Source organism: Electrona antarctica, assembly GCF_951216825.1.
Source record: "Electrona antarctica genome assembly, chromosome: 1".
Classification (NCBI taxonomy): domain Eukaryota; kingdom Metazoa; phylum Chordata; class Actinopteri; order Myctophiformes; family Myctophidae; genus Electrona; species Electrona antarctica.
This window is the reverse complement of record NC_136806.1, coordinates 14,786,516-14,803,610: the sequence shown is the minus strand read 5'-3', so window position 1 is coordinate 14,803,610 and position 17,095 is coordinate 14,786,516. Positions and strand designations below refer to the sequence as shown.

General features: G+C 45.7%; 1 protein-coding gene across 2 annotated transcripts in view; it reads left to right on the top strand.

Moving 5' to 3' along the window:
• LOC306932991 (long-chain-fatty-acid--CoA ligase 1-like) overlaps positions 1-17,095 on the top strand; it is a 33,326-nt gene that overhangs the window by 10,597 nt on the left and 5,634 nt on the right. For both annotated transcript variants that reach the window (XM_079514960.1, XM_079514961.1), the window contains 17 exons: positions 230-558; positions 685-802; positions 1,150-1,214; positions 1,340-1,441; positions 2,046-2,145; positions 4,427-4,602; positions 5,384-5,416; positions 5,516-5,567; positions 8,561-8,634; positions 10,926-11,003; positions 11,092-11,226; positions 12,422-12,556; positions 13,463-13,558; positions 14,337-14,409; positions 15,460-15,548; positions 15,741-15,857; positions 16,000-16,143. In XM_079514960.1, the coding sequence (XP_079371086.1) occupies positions 364-558; positions 685-802; positions 1,150-1,214; positions 1,340-1,441; positions 2,046-2,145; positions 4,427-4,602; positions 5,384-5,416; positions 5,516-5,567; positions 8,561-8,634; positions 10,926-11,003; positions 11,092-11,226; positions 12,422-12,556; positions 13,463-13,558; positions 14,337-14,409; positions 15,460-15,548; positions 15,741-15,857; positions 16,000-16,143 (1,782 nt within the window). In that variant the 5' untranslated portion in view covers positions 230-363. The remainder of the gene's footprint in view (positions 1-229; positions 559-684; positions 803-1,149; positions 1,215-1,339; positions 1,442-2,045; positions 2,146-4,426; positions 4,603-5,383; positions 5,417-5,515; positions 5,568-8,560; positions 8,635-10,925; positions 11,004-11,091; positions 11,227-12,421; positions 12,557-13,462; positions 13,559-14,336; positions 14,410-15,459; positions 15,549-15,740; positions 15,858-15,999; positions 16,144-17,095) is intronic.

Genomic DNA, 17,095 nt, shown 5'->3' with positions numbered 1-17,095 from the left:
ACATTAAACTCACTATGCCACACTATTTGCCACTCACTTCATGCATGCGCATGCACTGTATATAGTACGGAATTAGCGACTGTTTTTTTTACAAAATGAAAGGTTCAATTTGAGTTATATTCCATGATGTGGGTTTGGCAGTAATCAAGTGAATGAATGAATGACATCTCTCTCTCTCTCTCTCTCTCTCTCTCTCTCTCTCTCTCTCTCTCTCTCTCTCTCTCTCCAGATCCTCTCCTACTAGCGTAATCTTGCCCTCCCTCCTCGCCACCTTACAACAGAGTCACCTCGGACACACACACACACACACACACACACACACACACACACACACACACACACACACACACGCCGGTAGGAGTCATGCTGAGGCAGGAGGTTTTGGCGAGGCTGCGGTTGCCAGATCTGGACAGCGTGTCTCAGTACGTCAGAGGCCTGTCCACGCCCACGCTGGTCAGCATGGGCGCCGCGGCCGCCCTCACCACCTACTACCTGGCAACGCGGCCCAAGCCCCTCCCACCGCCCTGTGACCTCACCATGCAGTCCGTCCTGGTCCAGGTGAGAGTCAACGCAGCAACCCCCCCCCCCCCCCCCCCCCCCCCCCGACGGTCCTCGAACCCGACGTCGACAGACCTCCAGTCAGTCAGTGCTGTAATGGAGCGTCTTCTTTCTTTCCACCCGCAGGGGGCAGACTTGGCACGGCGGTCCCCGCTGGCGAGCGGAGACGACGATCACGTGACGCATTACTACGACGACGCCACCACCATGTACGAGTTCTTCCTCCGAGGAATGAGAGTCTCCGGTAAGTCCTACTGTTAGCAATACCGTATAATATACTGTACTTTTACTGTATTTTTTTATATTCATGTTGTACCGTATTATCACTAAAATAACATTGGTACTATCTAGGGTTGAAACTATATACTATTTTTCTTTTCTTTCGATTAATTTTCGATTAAATGATTAATCAAGAAGCGGTTTCTTTATAATCTTTCATACGCCAACAAACCACAGGTGTTAGATTCCATACTGGAAGTTCAGCAATTTGCAATAAAATGTTGTTCTTTCTTTCTTTCTTTCTTTCTTTCTTTCTTTCTTTCTTTCTTTCTCCCTCCCTCCCTCCCTCCCTCCCTCCATCCCTCTCTCCAGATAATGGCCCGTGCCTGGGTTCCAGGAAACCAAAGCAGCCATACCAGTGGATGACGTACAGAGAGGTACAGTTTGACACCACCAAATTTAATGTAATTCCTGCTTAGTTTAGGCTGTGTATATACGGTTGTTGCAAGCCATTGTTTATTTACGGAGTGTGTGTGTTTGTGTGTGCGTGCGTGCGTGTTAGGTAAAGGAGAAAGCAGAGAACCTGGGATCAGCCTTGGTCCACAGAGGACACTCCAGAACTACAGACGCTCACGTCGGCATCTTCTCTCAGAACAGAGCCGAGGTACACACGCCTCCATATTCCATCTTCTCTCAGAACAGAGCCGAGGTACACACGCCTCCATATTCCATCTTCTCTCAGAACAGAGCCGAGGTACACACGCCTCCATATTCCATCTTCTCTCATAACAGAGCCGAGGTACACACGCCTCCATATTCCATCTTCTCTCAGAACAGAGCCGAGGTACACACGCCTCCATATTACAACTTTTTGTGTTTTTTCTTCCTCCTAAAATCGACGCCCTACTTTATCACACTACAGCAAAAAGCATCAAAAGTAGCAAATCCGTAAGCTCGTTTTGCACTTACAGATCTGCTACTTTTGCCACTTTAGAGTTTCAAACCAGAAAAGTAAAGATTTTGGACATATGACGTTTCCACCCAACAGAGACAACATAGTCACTGTGTGTGTGTGTGTGTGTGTGTGTGTGTGTGTGTGTGTGTGTGTGTGTGTGTGTGTGTGTGTGTGTGTGTGTGTGTGTGTGTGTGTGTGTGTGTGTGTGTGTGTGTGTGTGTGTGTGTGTGTGTGTGTGTGTGTGTGTGTGTGTGTGTGTGTGTGTGTGTGTGTGTGTGTGTGTGTGTGTGTGTGTGTGTGTGTGTGCGTGCAGTGGACCATCACTGAGCTGGCGTGTTACAGCTATTCCTTGGTGTCAGTGCCTCTCTATGACACACTGGGGACAGAGGCCATCACACACATCATCGACAGAGGTAAATACACACACACACACACACGTACGGCAAGTGTTTACACCAGTACTTTTCCTCTGGGGACCTTTAAGATCATTATGTTGAACTTCTGTTACTACCGTACAAACGTTCTGCATGTTTCTACACCATACTGTCCATGTCTAACAGAAACATGTTTCTACACCATACTGTCCATGCCTAACAGAAACATGTTTCTACACCATACTGTCCATGTCTAACAGAAACATGTTTCTACACCATACTGTCCATGTCTAACAGAAACATGTTTCTACACCATACTGTCCATGCCTAACAGAAACATGTTTCTACACCATACTGTCCATGTCTAACAGAAACATGTTTCTACACCATACTGTCCATGTCTAACAGAAACATGTTTCTACACCATACTGTCCATGTCTAACAGAAACATGTTTCTACACCATACTGTCCATGTCTAACAGAAACATGTTTCTACACCATACTGTCCATGCCTAACAGAAACATGTTTCTACACCATACTGTCCATGCCTAACAGAAACATGTTTCTACACCATACTGTCCATGCCTAACAGAAACATGTTTCTACACCATACTGTCCATGTCTAACAGAAACATGTTTCTACACCATACTGTCCATGTCTAACAGAAACATATTTCTACACCATACTGTCCATGCCTAACAAACATGTTTCTACACCATACTGTCCATGCCTAACAGAAACAAACTTTTCAGTATTACCCACGTATTGCTTTTAAGATTATCAGGCTTCACTACACCCACACGTTCTAATATATATGACCAATAAGGACATCACACACTTAGCAGTCTCGATAACAAATAATACTGATCCTCCCCTGTGTCGCTTCTTCAACCTCATGATGCCACCTGGACAGAGATACAGAACCTTGGGGTGGGAAAATGGTCCGCTTTAGCAGGAGTTTTGTTCTCTCAGCCATCGAGGCGTTAAAACAAACTGCCCCGCCGATAGGATGGTTCTGTATACAGTCATGTATGATAGGATGGTTCTGTGTACAGTCATGTATGATAGGATGGTTCTGTGTACAGTCATGTATGATAGGATGGTTCTGTGTACAGTCATGTATGATAGGATGGTTCTGTATACAGTCATGTATGATAGGATGGTTCTGTGTACAGTCATGTATGATAGGATGGTTCTATATACAGTCATGTATGATAGGATGGTTCTGTATACAGTCATGTATGATAGGATGGTTCTGTATACAGTCATGTATGATAGGATGGTTCTGTGTACAGTCATGTATGATAGGATGGTTCTGTATACAGTCATGTATGATAGGATGGTTCTGTGTACAGTGTAGACCTCGTGTATGTATTGTCTTCCCAATATGTTTTTCTGTGCTATGGTTGTTTTTTTTTGTCTTGGACAGACAGATATTAATAAAACCTGGGAATAAATTTCTTACCAAGAATTTTCTTCACCAATGTGTTTGTAAAGGTGTCTACTAACATATCCCACATTGGTTTATATTCAACCACCCTAGGGGAATTTTTGACAGCTGCTGAAAGTTGGGGTACCATACAACCATTATAAGGCAAAATGTTCTAAATTGTATTATGCTTTAAGTAGCATGTGACTTGTCAAACTAGGGGGTTTTCATCATTCTGAATCCATTCCAAGCATTAGTTTTGCACGAAAAACACTCCTTGGGCTAAAAATGGCCATAGCCGTCATCACAAATGTGATGAAGTCAGCACATTTGGGCATATTTGGGCAAGTGGCTATGGCCAAACTAGGGGTCAAACTAGGGGGTTTTCATGATTCTGAATCCATTCCATGCATTAGTTTTGCACGAAAAACACTCCTTGGGCTTAAAAAGGCCAGCACATTTGGGCACATTTGGGTGTGTCTATGTTTTTAGCCCAATGAGTGTTTTTCGTGCAAAACTAATGCTTGGAATGGATTCAGAATGATGAAAACCCCCTAGTTTGACATGCCACATGCTATTTAAAACATTTTGCCATATATTGGCTGTTGATGGTACCCCAACTTTCAGCAGCTGTCAAAAATTCCCCTAGGGTGGTTGAATATAAACCAATGTGGGATATGTTAGTAGACACCTTTACAAACACATTGGTGAAGAAAATTCTTGGTAAGAAATGTATTCCCAGATTTGACTGGTAATACTGATAATATTCCCTGACTATAAGTAGCCTCAAGTAGTACGAACATGACATTCCCCTCTCTCTCCTGTGTGTGTGTGTGTGTGTGTGTGCGTGCCTGCGTGTGTATGTGGGTGCGTGTGTGTGTGCCTGCAGCGTGCCTGTCCACCATAGTGTGTGACTCGGCAGAGAAGGCCCAGCTGCTGCTGGACTGTGTGACGGACAGGGAGCATCCTGTACGGACCGTCATCGTGATGGAGGGCTGCAGCGCCGAGCTGGCCACCAGGGGGCAGCACAACGGCATCCAAATACTCAGCCTGGAGGAGACGGAGGTTAGCCCGGGAGACTATGAGAGATCTGTCGATCAATCGCTTATTTTCAACGCACGACACAACACACGTCAAAAGACGTGATTGGCGGTGTGGGCAGCCAATCAGACAGATATTGTCTGTGATTTTGGATATTGTACTATTGTGATATGGCATAAGCCATAAGTGTTCCATAAAAATATAAATATTGGATCGGGAAAAATCGGTATCGGCAGATACTCAAAATCAAATGATAGGAATTGGATCGGGATAAAAAAAAATCACACCTGTGTGAAGTGAGGGACCCTCTTATCATCTTACAACATCGAGGAGGTGATGTAATGATGATGTAAAACAAACAGTGTCAAAACAAACATTAAATTCTCTTTTTTTGTAAATGGGATTTAATGTTTGTGTTAGGGACAAAACAACATTAATTTCTCTTCATTGTCAATGGCGTTTTTAAAACAAACATTAAACCTGTATATAGGAGGGGCTAGCACCCCTCAAAAATAACACGATCGGGACATCCTAGTATATTGTACTTCATCGCACAACGGTGTTGTGCAATAATTGTGAACCTAGCAGATCTACAAGATCACAATGCGATTTATCGATTATATTAAATGGTGCATAGCCCTTTTATCCAATTCGTTGAAAATAACAAATCTACAATGCATCACGTTGAGCTTGTAGATTTAGTCAGCTTGTTGCTAGTTTTGTCAAAGAGATTTGGTGTAGAGCGAAATCTTTCTTTCTTTCTTTCTTTCCTTCCATGACTAAACATCCATATCTTCCCCCCCAGGCACTGGGTAAGGCCAACCACCACGCACCCTTGGTGAGTAACCATGACAACCTCAGGATATCTCTTGTCCTAATAGTCGGTTCATTAGGGTGTATGACCCCTGACCTTTGTCCCCTGACCCCTCTCCCCCAGCCCCCCAGCCCTGAGGACATGGCTGTCATCTGCTTCACTAGTGGGACGACAGGTAGGCCTAACAACACCACAGCACTTCAACAGTTAATTCAGAAACTAAACGATAATCGACCATTTAAAATCAATCATGTCATTACAAAAGGAATAGGCAACCGAGTCTTATGCACACCTGAGACGGGTGCGTAGGCAGGGCTCAATGTACTCCGAAAAATGCACACAAAGTGCACAAAGACCTGCACACCGTCTGCACTTGCAATACGAACTTCAGGCATGTCACAAAGGGTTACAAAAGGAATGAAATAAAAATTACAAAATATTAAAATATTAATAAATTCATAATAATAAATAACAATAATACATATTAATACAAAATAATAAATAATAATAATAAATATTAATACAAATTTAAAAATATTAAAGCCGAGTATAGTGTAAAGCGGCGCTCCTAAACGTTTTCATAGCGCTCTTTACAGACCTGTAAAGGCCAAAGCATACTCCTGTTTGACCTCAGTCAGTGACGTCATGTTGTAGTTTTAGTACAGACAGAGAGAAGTGCTGGGGTGAGTTTCTTACCGCCGTGGCTCAGTGACGTCATGTTGTAGTTTTAGTACAGACAGAGAGAAGTGCTGGGGTGAGTTTCTTACCGCCGCGACTCAGTGACGTCATGTTGTAGTTTTAGTACAGACAGAGAGAAGTGCTGGGGTGAGTTTCTTACCACCGCGGCTCAGTGACGCCATGTTGTAGTTTTAGTACAGACAGAGAGAAGTGCTGGGGTGAGTTTCTTACCACCGCGGCTCAGTGACGTCATGTTGTAGTTTTAGTACAGACAGAGAGAAGTGCTGGGGTGAGTTTCTTACCACCGCGGCCCAGTGACGTCATGTTGTAGTTTTAGTACAGACAGAGAGAAGTGCTGGGGTGAGTTTCTTACCACCGCGGCTCAGTGAAGTCATGTTGTAGTTTTAGTACAGACAGAGAGAAGTGCTGGGGTGAGTTTCTTACCGCCGCGGCTCAGTGACGTCATGTTGTAGTTTCCCAACCACCGCGGTGGTCACCTTATCACCTACAGACTGCAGTATGCAGCGTGGGTCTTAACTCTTACCTCACCACAGCCCCATCTTGTGGTTTGAAGTGAAGCGTTGCCTGGTGACAAGCCAAGAGCCGGTAAAAATCATTATTAAACATTATAAACCCTTATCTCCTCCGATCTCGTCCTAGGCGATCCGTGATCATTATCTCGCCCTAGGCACTGAAACTGTTAAGATTGCCTAGGGTGGGAATGATATCATCACTGTCACGACATCACAGGCTAAGATAAATATACTATATACTCATGCAATCCTGTTACAAAACGTTTTGTAGTTATTTTAATCAATTGATGTTTTGGACACAAGCATAGCAGAATTCAAATATGTGATTGATTCAGACTTGTGTTAGAATCTTGGTACTGCTCTGCTGGGTCCAGACCACCAGCGGATGTCTCCAATGTGAAGATATCTACCATACAACAATTCAACGTTTCATCGATAACCAGCCTGACGATGATACCACTACCAGCCTGCATGATATATTTCAAGCCACAGAAACTAGAATCTGGAGTGAATTTCAACACTTGGTAATTGCTCCAGCGACCAGGACCAGCATTGCCTCTCAATTCCAGGAGAAATGGAACAATTTCACGACTTCCTCGCACACCAGAAAATGATTTAATTACAGAGTTTCAAAACTTAATGGACCACACCTATGACATCCTGAAGACACGCAGGAGTGAATCACTCTGCATACACACATGTGGAATCCTTATTCAAAAGGTGAGGACCTGTAACGGGTATACTCCATCCACTGTTTCATGTCGTTCAGATAGACCACACAAGTGCCCCCCTGCTAATGGTAAGTTACACTGTGGCCACTCCGACCTGGAGATGGGAGTGGGCAGTAACCTCAGTTTGTCGTGTGCTCTTCCCTGGCACAGCCTGGTGTGGAGTGGTAAAGACATGGTGCTAAAGTACCACTGGGCCAAAGACCTATCGGGCGGAGGCTATGACCATCTGCTGGCCCACAGTCAGTCGGACCTCCTAATGGAAGATGTGGAACATATCGATGCTCGCTTAAGGATCAAGACGGAAACGTCTACTCGGATTTATCGTGGTCCGTCCGTGTCTCTTCACCCCCCACTTCCCCTCCAACCGAGGCGGAAACGGACCCGGTCACTGACACTGAGACTGACCCGGTCACTGAGGCGGAAACGGGAGGAACAGCGCCTACAACCGTGGGCCCCGTTGTTCCTACTGTGACACCTGGCGTCACCGTTACCGCGGTGACGCCAAGGACAGATCCCGTCACTCCGGAACATGATAAGCCAGATGACGGTGGCGACGTTGGCGTCCTCATCACTGTCATTCTTTCTTCTCTGGCCGGGGCGGCGCTGTCCATCGCCGGGGTGGTGATAGGGTTTAGAAAGTGGAAGAACACAGACAAGGAGTGATATATTATGTCATATGGCAACTAAGTCTATGGACCTTTAACCCATTTCGACCTGAGATCAGATTCTAAAAATGTCTTCTACATCCTGACAGTTTTCTGAAAAATCTATGTTTCTACAGTATGTCAGTCGTTCTTTGATTTTTCAAAAATAGCAGACCTACAAGTGGCGCGCTATGAGCTTGTAGATCTGCTATTTTTCAATAGCTAAAGCATAACATAATGCTAACACCAAAAGAAGAACACCGCCCAGAATGGGTTAATGTTTGTTTATGGCACTGTGATGGCCACACAAAGTTGGTAAAACATGGACTTGTCTTTTTGGTTTAATTTACTTTATATTTATTTTCAGCACTACTACATTCTACATGCATAAAGGACTACACACAACCGGTTAAATTACACACTGTTTATTTCAACTTTGGTGATAAAGTTACAGACTGGAGTGGTGCACATCCATATGTTATATTTTATCAAATCCCAAGTTGTTTTATCAGGAGTTATTTAATGTTTGTTTGCTTTGAGGATCAGTTCTCACAGGTGTGATTTTTATACTGTTTGTGTCAGGTAACCCTAAAGGAGCCATGCTGACACATAGGAACATCGTGTCCAACGCTTCAGCAGTCATCCGCCTCACTCAGGTAGGTAACACCCTATAGTTGTACCTACTGTACCTACCTACTTAAAGGTGTAGTGAAATGAAAAATACGTTTTTCACACTTTTAGACCATATCCATGGTCATCATATGGGCATACCTAACAATGGATGCCAAAAAACTGTGAAAATTCTCATTTTTGTGTGTTTTTATATTAAAAGTCCATAAAAGAATATTTTGTATTACTTCCTGAAAATGAAAACGTGCTGCGTGATGACGTGTCGAGGCCAACATCGATGAAAGCCAATAAAAATGAAGCTCACCAGTTTAATTCCCCATATCTCCGCATCCGTCCAGCACAGGCTGCACAGCTGCTACTGATTACAGAAATCTTCCGTTTTTATTCCCATTCAAGATAACATCCAGAGAGTGTATTACTCGGTTTCAACTTAATCATCACGCTAAAAATGTATCTGAAAACATTATAGGGTAGAAATAAGCCACATTAAGTGTAAACTGGTAAAGCTGGCAGACTATCTGATTTGTAAACAAACATCCACACGCTGTCCTCGGCTGTCCTGCGTAGCATAGCTACCCGTCCCTAGCTACCGTCCCATCCCCTGAAGGGATGCGACGCTCTGATTGGTTCAGAAACTTCATAGCGGTGTTTCAACTTGAAACTTCAAAATAAAATGTCCACCATTTCCGTTTCACTACGCCTTTAAAGCCATCTCAGGAATGGTCCCCTCTTACATTTGCTCTATGTTGGATCAGAATCCAAGTCCGTATCAGACCCACTCGAGTGACTTCCTGACCCTGAAGGTTCCTTTTGCTAACTCAGAGCTAGGTAAAGCAGCCTTTTCTGTCAGTGCTCCATTTGATTGGAACGAACTCCAAAAATCCCTAAAAATCAGATCACTGCCTTCCCTAGGTCTATTCAGGGAAATGATTTCTAGCACTTTTACTCAACAATGTAACTGTTTTTAATTGATTCTCATCTATCTATTATAGTTATTTTAGCTGTTTTACAATTTTTACAATTCATATATTTGATTTTGCTGTATTTAGTGTATGTTGTTGATTTTTGTGTTTTGTATTTCGCCTACATTGAAAATGAGGGCCTGCCCCTCAATTGTACTCAATTGTAAAGATGCGTTCAGACTTGCATGGTTAGAGCGGCGCGATTCCGTACAAAGTCGATGCAAAGACGAGAAGTCGCGCGAGCCCCGCGAACGGGCGCGACGCGGCCTGGCGCAGCACAAACGGGACGAACCGAGTCGAGTCTATAGTCTGAACGCACCTTTAGGGTGACCAGATCCAAACTGTTCATTTGAGAGACTGAAGTATCACTTGTGTGGGACAGTGGGGACGGGACGGGGTTACTGAAGTATCACTTGTGTGGGACAGTGGGGACGGGACGGGGTTACTGAAGTATCACTTGTGTGGGACAGTGGGGACGGGACGGGGTTAGCAACTTATTACTTGTGTGGGACAGTGGGGACGGGACGGGGTTAGCAACTTATTACTTGTGTGGGACAGTGGGGATGGGACGGGGTTAGCAACTTATTACTTGAATGCCTTGATGTCATATTCAACCATATAGGCCTAATATTGCCTATCATTTTGTTATTAAACTCCTCTGGTGTCTCACATTTTGTTTTAAAATGCTAATTTTGGTCATGGGTGGTATGGCCGACTTGGTACTGTAGCCTAGGGGGATATTTATCGTGTTATTTTAACAGGCTTAAAACCACATCTTAGAGGAAAAGAGACAATGAGAGAGCTTTACCACAGAAAGCCAACTATTAGGGGACTATATTAGGGCATTTGAACACTGATGCCTGGCAGTCACAATGTGGCACAGAGTCTCAATTTGCGGGACGCCTGAGAAGTCTTGGAAATGTGAGACTGTCCCACGCAAAGGGGGAACATCTGGTCACCCTAGTTCTCCTCCTCTCCTCTCCTCTCCATGTTACGTTTCATCTGGTCACCCTAGTTCTCCTCCTCTCCTCTCCTCTCCATGCTACGTTTCATCTGGTCACCCTAGTTCTCCTCCTCTCCTCTCCTCTCCTCTCCATGCTGGTCACCCTAGTTCTCCTCCTCTCCTCTCCTCTCCATGCTACGTTTCCAGTCGTACTATCACACGACAACAGAAGATGTGATGTGTTATGATGTCTTTTCTTCCACTGGCCCACATGTTTGAGCGTGTGGTGGAGGTACACATTCTTAACAATGACTTACCCTCCCTACTGTGTGCGTGTGTGTGTGTGTGTGTGTGTGTGTGTGTGTGTGTGTGTGTGTGTGTGTGTGTGTGTGTGTGCATTCCTGTCCTGTAGGCTAGCAGTCGGTGGACAACCAGCGACGTGCACATATCCTACCTGCCTCTGGCTCATATGTTTGAGAGAATAGTACAGGTATGCTTGTCATCTGTACCTAGGTTATTATTTTGTGCTTTTACCCCCTTATTGTCTCCACCAGTCATACAACATATTTTGCCCCCAGGCGGTGTTGCTGGTGCACGGAGCCAGGATCGGCTTCTTCCAGGGAGACATCCGTCTGCTCATGGACGACATGCTGGCGCTGAAGCCCACCGTGTTCCCCGTGGTCCCCAGACTGCTCAACAGGATGTTTGACAAGGTGAGGTGTTTGCTTGTAATGTGTTCCCCCATACCGTAGAGAGACTGCTCAACTGGACGTTTGACAAGGTGAGGTGTTCCCCTGTAATGTGTTCCCCCATACCGTATAGAGACTGCTCAACAGGACGTTTGACAAGGTGAGGTGTTTGCTTGTAATGTGTTCCCCCATACCGTAGAGAGACTGCTCAACTGGACGTTGGACAAGGTGAGGTGTTTGCTTGTAATGTGTTCCCCCATACCGTAGAGAGACTGCTCAACTGGACGTTTGACAAGGTGAGGTGTTTGCTTGTAATGTGTTCCCCCATACCGTAGAGAGACTGCTCAACTGGACGTTTGACAAGGTGAGGTGTTTGCTTGTAATGTGTTCCCCCATACCGTAGAGAGACTGCTCAACAGGATGTTTGACAAGGTGAGGTGTTCCCCTGTAATGTGTCCCCCCATACCGTAGAGAGACTGCTCAACAGGACGTTTGACAAGGTGAGGTGTTCCCCTGTAATGTGTCCCCCCATACCGTAGAGAGACTGCTCAACAGGACGTTTGACAAGGTGAGGTGTTCCCCTGTAATGTGTCCCCCCATACCGTAGAGAGACTGCTCAACAGGACGTTTGACAAGGTGAGGTGTTCCCCTGTAATGTGTCCCCCCATACCGTAGAGAGACTGCTCAACAGGATGTTTGACAAGGTGAGGTGTTTGCTTGTAATGTGTTCCCTATATCAGTGGTTCCCAAAGTGGGGTCCTTGAGGGAGTTCCAGTTCCATTTGTACGCTCTCAGAGTTAAATTAACATTGATTTTACAATATAAATTGGGGGTCTCAGAGATAGAAATGCCATCAAATGGGGGTCCGTAGCCTAATACAGGTCAAACTGGTTGAGAATCACTGCTAGAACCGTCAAAGTCTTCTCTTATGGAGGTCCCTGGCATATCTCTTCAAATGGGGGTCTGTGGGATAATGGGTGTCAATGCACTTTGTAATTTGTAGCTCTAGTACTTCTGTACTCTTAACAAGTTTGACACTTGTAGTGTGTGTGTGTGTGTGTGTGTGTGTGTGTGTGTGTGTGTGTGTGTGTGTGTGTGTGTGTGTGTGTGTGTGTGTGTGTGTGTGTGTGTGTGTGTGTGTGTGTGTGTGTGTGTGTGTGTGTGTGTGTGTGTGTGTGTGTGTGTGTGTGTGTGTGTGTGTGTGTGTGTGTGTGTGCAGATCTATGGGCAGGCCAACACCTCGGTGAAGCGCTGGATACTGGGGTTTGCCTTCAGGAGGAAAGAAGCGGAGCTAAAGAGAGGCATCGTGAGGAGAGACAGCATCTGGGACAAACTCATCTTCAGAAGAGTCCAGGTGCAGTGATTAAACTCATCTTCATGATTCTTGCTCAAATTTAGAAATGAGATCTCATGTTATGTGTTGTCTTGTTTTTGAGGGGCGCTAGCCTTATACAGGTTTAATGTTTGTTTTTAGTTCAATGTTTGTTTTAAAAACGCCATTGACAATGAAGGGAAAATTTACATCATCTTGTCCCTAACACAAACATTAAATGTTTGTTTTGTCGGAGTTTGTTTTACATCACCATTACATCACCTAATCAACATGAGTTAGACTTTAATGTATTAGTGCCCCTCACTTCATACGGGTGTGATTTTATTTATTGCAGCACTAAACCAGAGGCTGATAATAATTCCCAATAAATTACTCAACCGGCAGGCTAAACCTGGGAGCTAAAAACAATCTGTAATGACGCGCCACAAACAATGATAAAATGATTCATGTCCAAACGAGCTCATAAGTTTAAAATGTTTATATAGTTATTCAGTGCACCAAATATCACAATACAATTTCCAATAAATATATATATGTAATAAATATGTGCAAAGAAGCCAATTTAAACAGTGAGCAAACAAAAGTGAATGAACCAAAATAAAGTGCGAGTGCGGTCAACAAAAAGTATCGCTCCCAGTCCCAGCTCACCCTGCCTCCAGGTTCAAGCATCCTAAGAGTGAGCTGGTAGACACCTGTATTTGTGACCTATCTGGTGGCCACCCACAGAGGCGCTCCCACCAATAATGGAGCGTCAATGCGGTACCCACACCCATCACCAATCAAGTGAAAATAACTGTGACTATGCACTCTTTGGCTCCTACAGTACCCTCTCAAAAAAGATTAAAAATAAATGAATATCACTTACATTACTGCTCATGTAAAGTAGAGTCCTTGTTAGTAATGATGTGTTTTTACTGCCACCTACAGGCCACTCTTGGGGGTTGCGTGCGTATCATGATAACTGGAGCTGCTCCTGTCTCTAATACAGTCCTCACCTTCATGAGAGCTGCTCTGGGCTGCCAGGTAACACACACACACACACACACACACACACACACACACACACACACACACACACACACACACACACACACACACACACCACACACACACACACTTTACATGAAAATGTAAAGTCATTATCTGCCCTCTGCGACTTTTGTTTACGAAGCTTAAAAGGCAAACCTGGAACATTTGCATTAATATATACTGTAGTTAATCGCAATTAATCACAATTACTTGCGTGATAAATTTTATGGTCAAGTATAGAGTGTCGCAGTCCAGGAAATAATTCCCCATTCATTTTCCCCATAGACGTTTCAAAAAACATTTATTTAAAGCCTCGGACAGACAAAGCCAACTCGGCAGGTTGACAACTCATGACAATAAACACATTTTTTGGGGCCGAACAGATAATTAGAAAGACGATGGCTCAGTGGTAGAGTGCCTGGATGGGAACCGCAAGGTTGCCAGTTCAAACCCGGGCTCCCCCAGAGTTACCGTCGAAGTGTCCTTGAGCAAGACACTGAACCCCTAATTGCTCCTGATGTGCTAGTTGGTGCCTTGTTTCCGCAGCCATCGGTGTATGAATGTGTGTGTGAATGGGTGAATGTAATGCACAATCTATGTAAAGCACCTTGGATAAAGGCGCTATATAAATGCACCATTTACCAATTAAGTGTCTGTCTGTCTGTCTGTCTGTCTGTCTGTCTGTCTGTCTGTCTGTCTGTCTGTCTGTCTGTCTGTCTGTCTGTCTGTCTGTCTGTCTGTCTGTCTGTCTGTCTGTCTGTCTGTCTGTCAGTTCTATGAAGGCTATGGTCAGACTGAATGCACGGCTGGATGCACCATGACCCTGCCTGGAGACTGGACTGCAGGTAAGACTCACTGTCACCATGTCTAGAAGCAGTACAGGGGGTCCCAGACTGTTAGGGAGTCCTCAGAACCACTTCAGCAGTACAGGGGGTCCCAGACCGTTTGGGTGGTCCTCAGAACCACTTCCTCAGTACAGGGGGTCCCAGACCGTTAGGGGGTCCTCAGAACCACTTCCTCAGTACAGGGGGTCCCAGACCGTTAGGGGGTCCTCAGAACCACTTCAGCAGTACAGGGGGTCCCAGACCGTTAGGGGGTCCTCAGAACCACTTCCTCAGTACAGGGGGTCCGAGACCGTTAGGGGGTCCTCAGAACCACTTCAGCAGTACAGGGGGTCCCAGACCGTTAGGGGGTCCTCAGAACCACTTCAGCAGTACAGGGGGTCCCAGACCGTTAGGGGGTCCTCAGAACCACTTCAGCAGTACAGGGGGTCCCAGACCGTTAGGGGGTCCTCAGAACCACTTCAGCAGTACAGGGGGTCCCAGACCGTTAGGGTGTCCTCAGAACCACTTCAGCAGTACAGGGGGTCCCAGACCGTTTGGGTGGTCCTCAGAACCACTTCAGCAGTACAGGGGGTCCCAGACCGTTTGGGTGGTCCTCAGAACCACTTCAACAGTACAGGGGGTCCCAGACCGTTAGGGGGTCCTCAGAACCACTTCAGCAGTACAGGGGGTCCCAGACCGTTAGGGGGTCCTCAGAACCACTTCAGCAGTATAGTAGATCCTTGGGGGATCTGCGCCTGTATATAGCAGATGTACAAGCTCACAGTGCATCACGCCAAGTCGCATTTTGAGCGTGTAGATCGGCTATTTTCCGGCAAAGAGGTTTAGAGTACATGGGGAAAGGCCAAAGTTTACTGGGTTTAATTGATGTAATATTTTGTTTACTAAAGAGCTGTAGAGACAGGGAGACTGTTACTGAACACTCCATAGCGACGAGTGCCATTAGAAAAAAGAGCTATTTAAATATTATCACTTTACTAGCTGTTGTGAAGTCACTCTGATGCATGGCAGTGTAGAGCTGTAGAATCCACTGACCTTCAGTGTTCCTTCAAGGTCACGTGGGAGCCCCTCTGCCCTGTAACAGCATCAAACTGGTGGACGTGGCTGAGATGAACTACCTGGCTGCTAATGGAGAGGGAGAGGTACGCAACGCAACGCACGCACGCACGCACGCACGCACGCACGCACACACGCACACACGCAACGCAACCGCACTCAACGCATGCACACACGCACGCACGCACGCAACGCACGCAAGCACACACACATGCGAACAACAAACCTTTGTCCTCTGCATGTGAAAGTGACCACAGTGTGTGTGTGTGTGTGTCCAGGTGTGTGTGAAGGGTTCCAGCGTGTTCCAGGGTTATCTGAAGGACCCAGAGAAGACCAAGGAGGCCATCGACGCCGACGGATGGGTGCACACGGGAGACATTGGAAAATGGCTGCCGGTAAAAAAGACAAAAACACAGCTCAGTAGCTCAGATTGATTGATTGATTTTATTTGGTGAGAGTTAAAATATCGATATTTCAGCCTGACAGCTGTGTGTGCGTGTGCGTGTGTGTGTGTGTTTATGCGTGCGTCACTGACAGAACGGCACCCTTCGGATCGTGGACAGGAAGAAGCACATCTTCAAGCTGGCCCAGGGAGAGTACATCGCTCCGGAGAAGGTGGAGAACGTCTACGTCAGGAGTGACGCCGTGGTGCAGGTCTTTGTGCACGGAGACAGTCTGCAGGTACGTCTTTATACATGGAGACAGTCTGCAGGTACGTCTTTATACATGGAGACAGTCTGCAGGTACGTCTTTATACATGGAGACAGTCTGCAGGTAGGTCTGTCTACGTCAGGTCTTTGTGCACGGAGACAATCTGCAGGTAGGTACGTAGGGATGGAGCCCGAAAATCGGGTCCATTACAAACCTGGTTCGGCATTTATCGAGACCCGAGTATCAATAAGCTTTTGGCTTATCGAGCCTCTTATCGGGTATAGCCGCAGCAGCTGGAGGGGGGGTAGCGCATCTCCAGCCGTAGGTGTGAACGGCTTTGCCGACGTGCGAATGGGGGACAATTTAAAACAAAGGCGGCTTGCTGTAGTTTGCGACTAACAGAAATTTGCATGCACAAGGGCTGCCAAGTAGGCTATCTTTTGTTGTTTTTCTTTCTCCCCCTCTCTTCGAAGTTAGACTGGACAAATAAGCTCTAAACTGACTGGGCCACGGTGGACTGACGCTCATGGTAACTTGCGCCGTGGGTGGAAAAGTTTGGTTACATTTTAAAAGACAAGAGGGGAGCTAAATGCAATAATGTAGCACAGTTGTTAACTTAATTATGCACGAAAGGGACCATTTCGATAATGCATAGGCATCTGTCAATAGTGCATTGTATTAAACCCAAATATGTATCGCATTTGGGTTTAATACAACTCTGTGCATGTCTGCACCGAGTCGAAACACGGGAGCCGTCAGCTGCTGCAGCGAAACAACAATCCACGTCCACCCAACCCAAGGCATGCGTGGTTTGCTTGCCTTGCTACTCAGCAAGACTCCGTTGCCATCATTCATAATCCAATTCCGTTTGGGAAACTCAAAACTCCCTGCCAAAGTTATAATAATAATTCGACTTCTCAGTCTATCGTTGCCGAAAAGGCAGATATACAAGCTCACAACACGGTGCAACCAGACGCAGTGT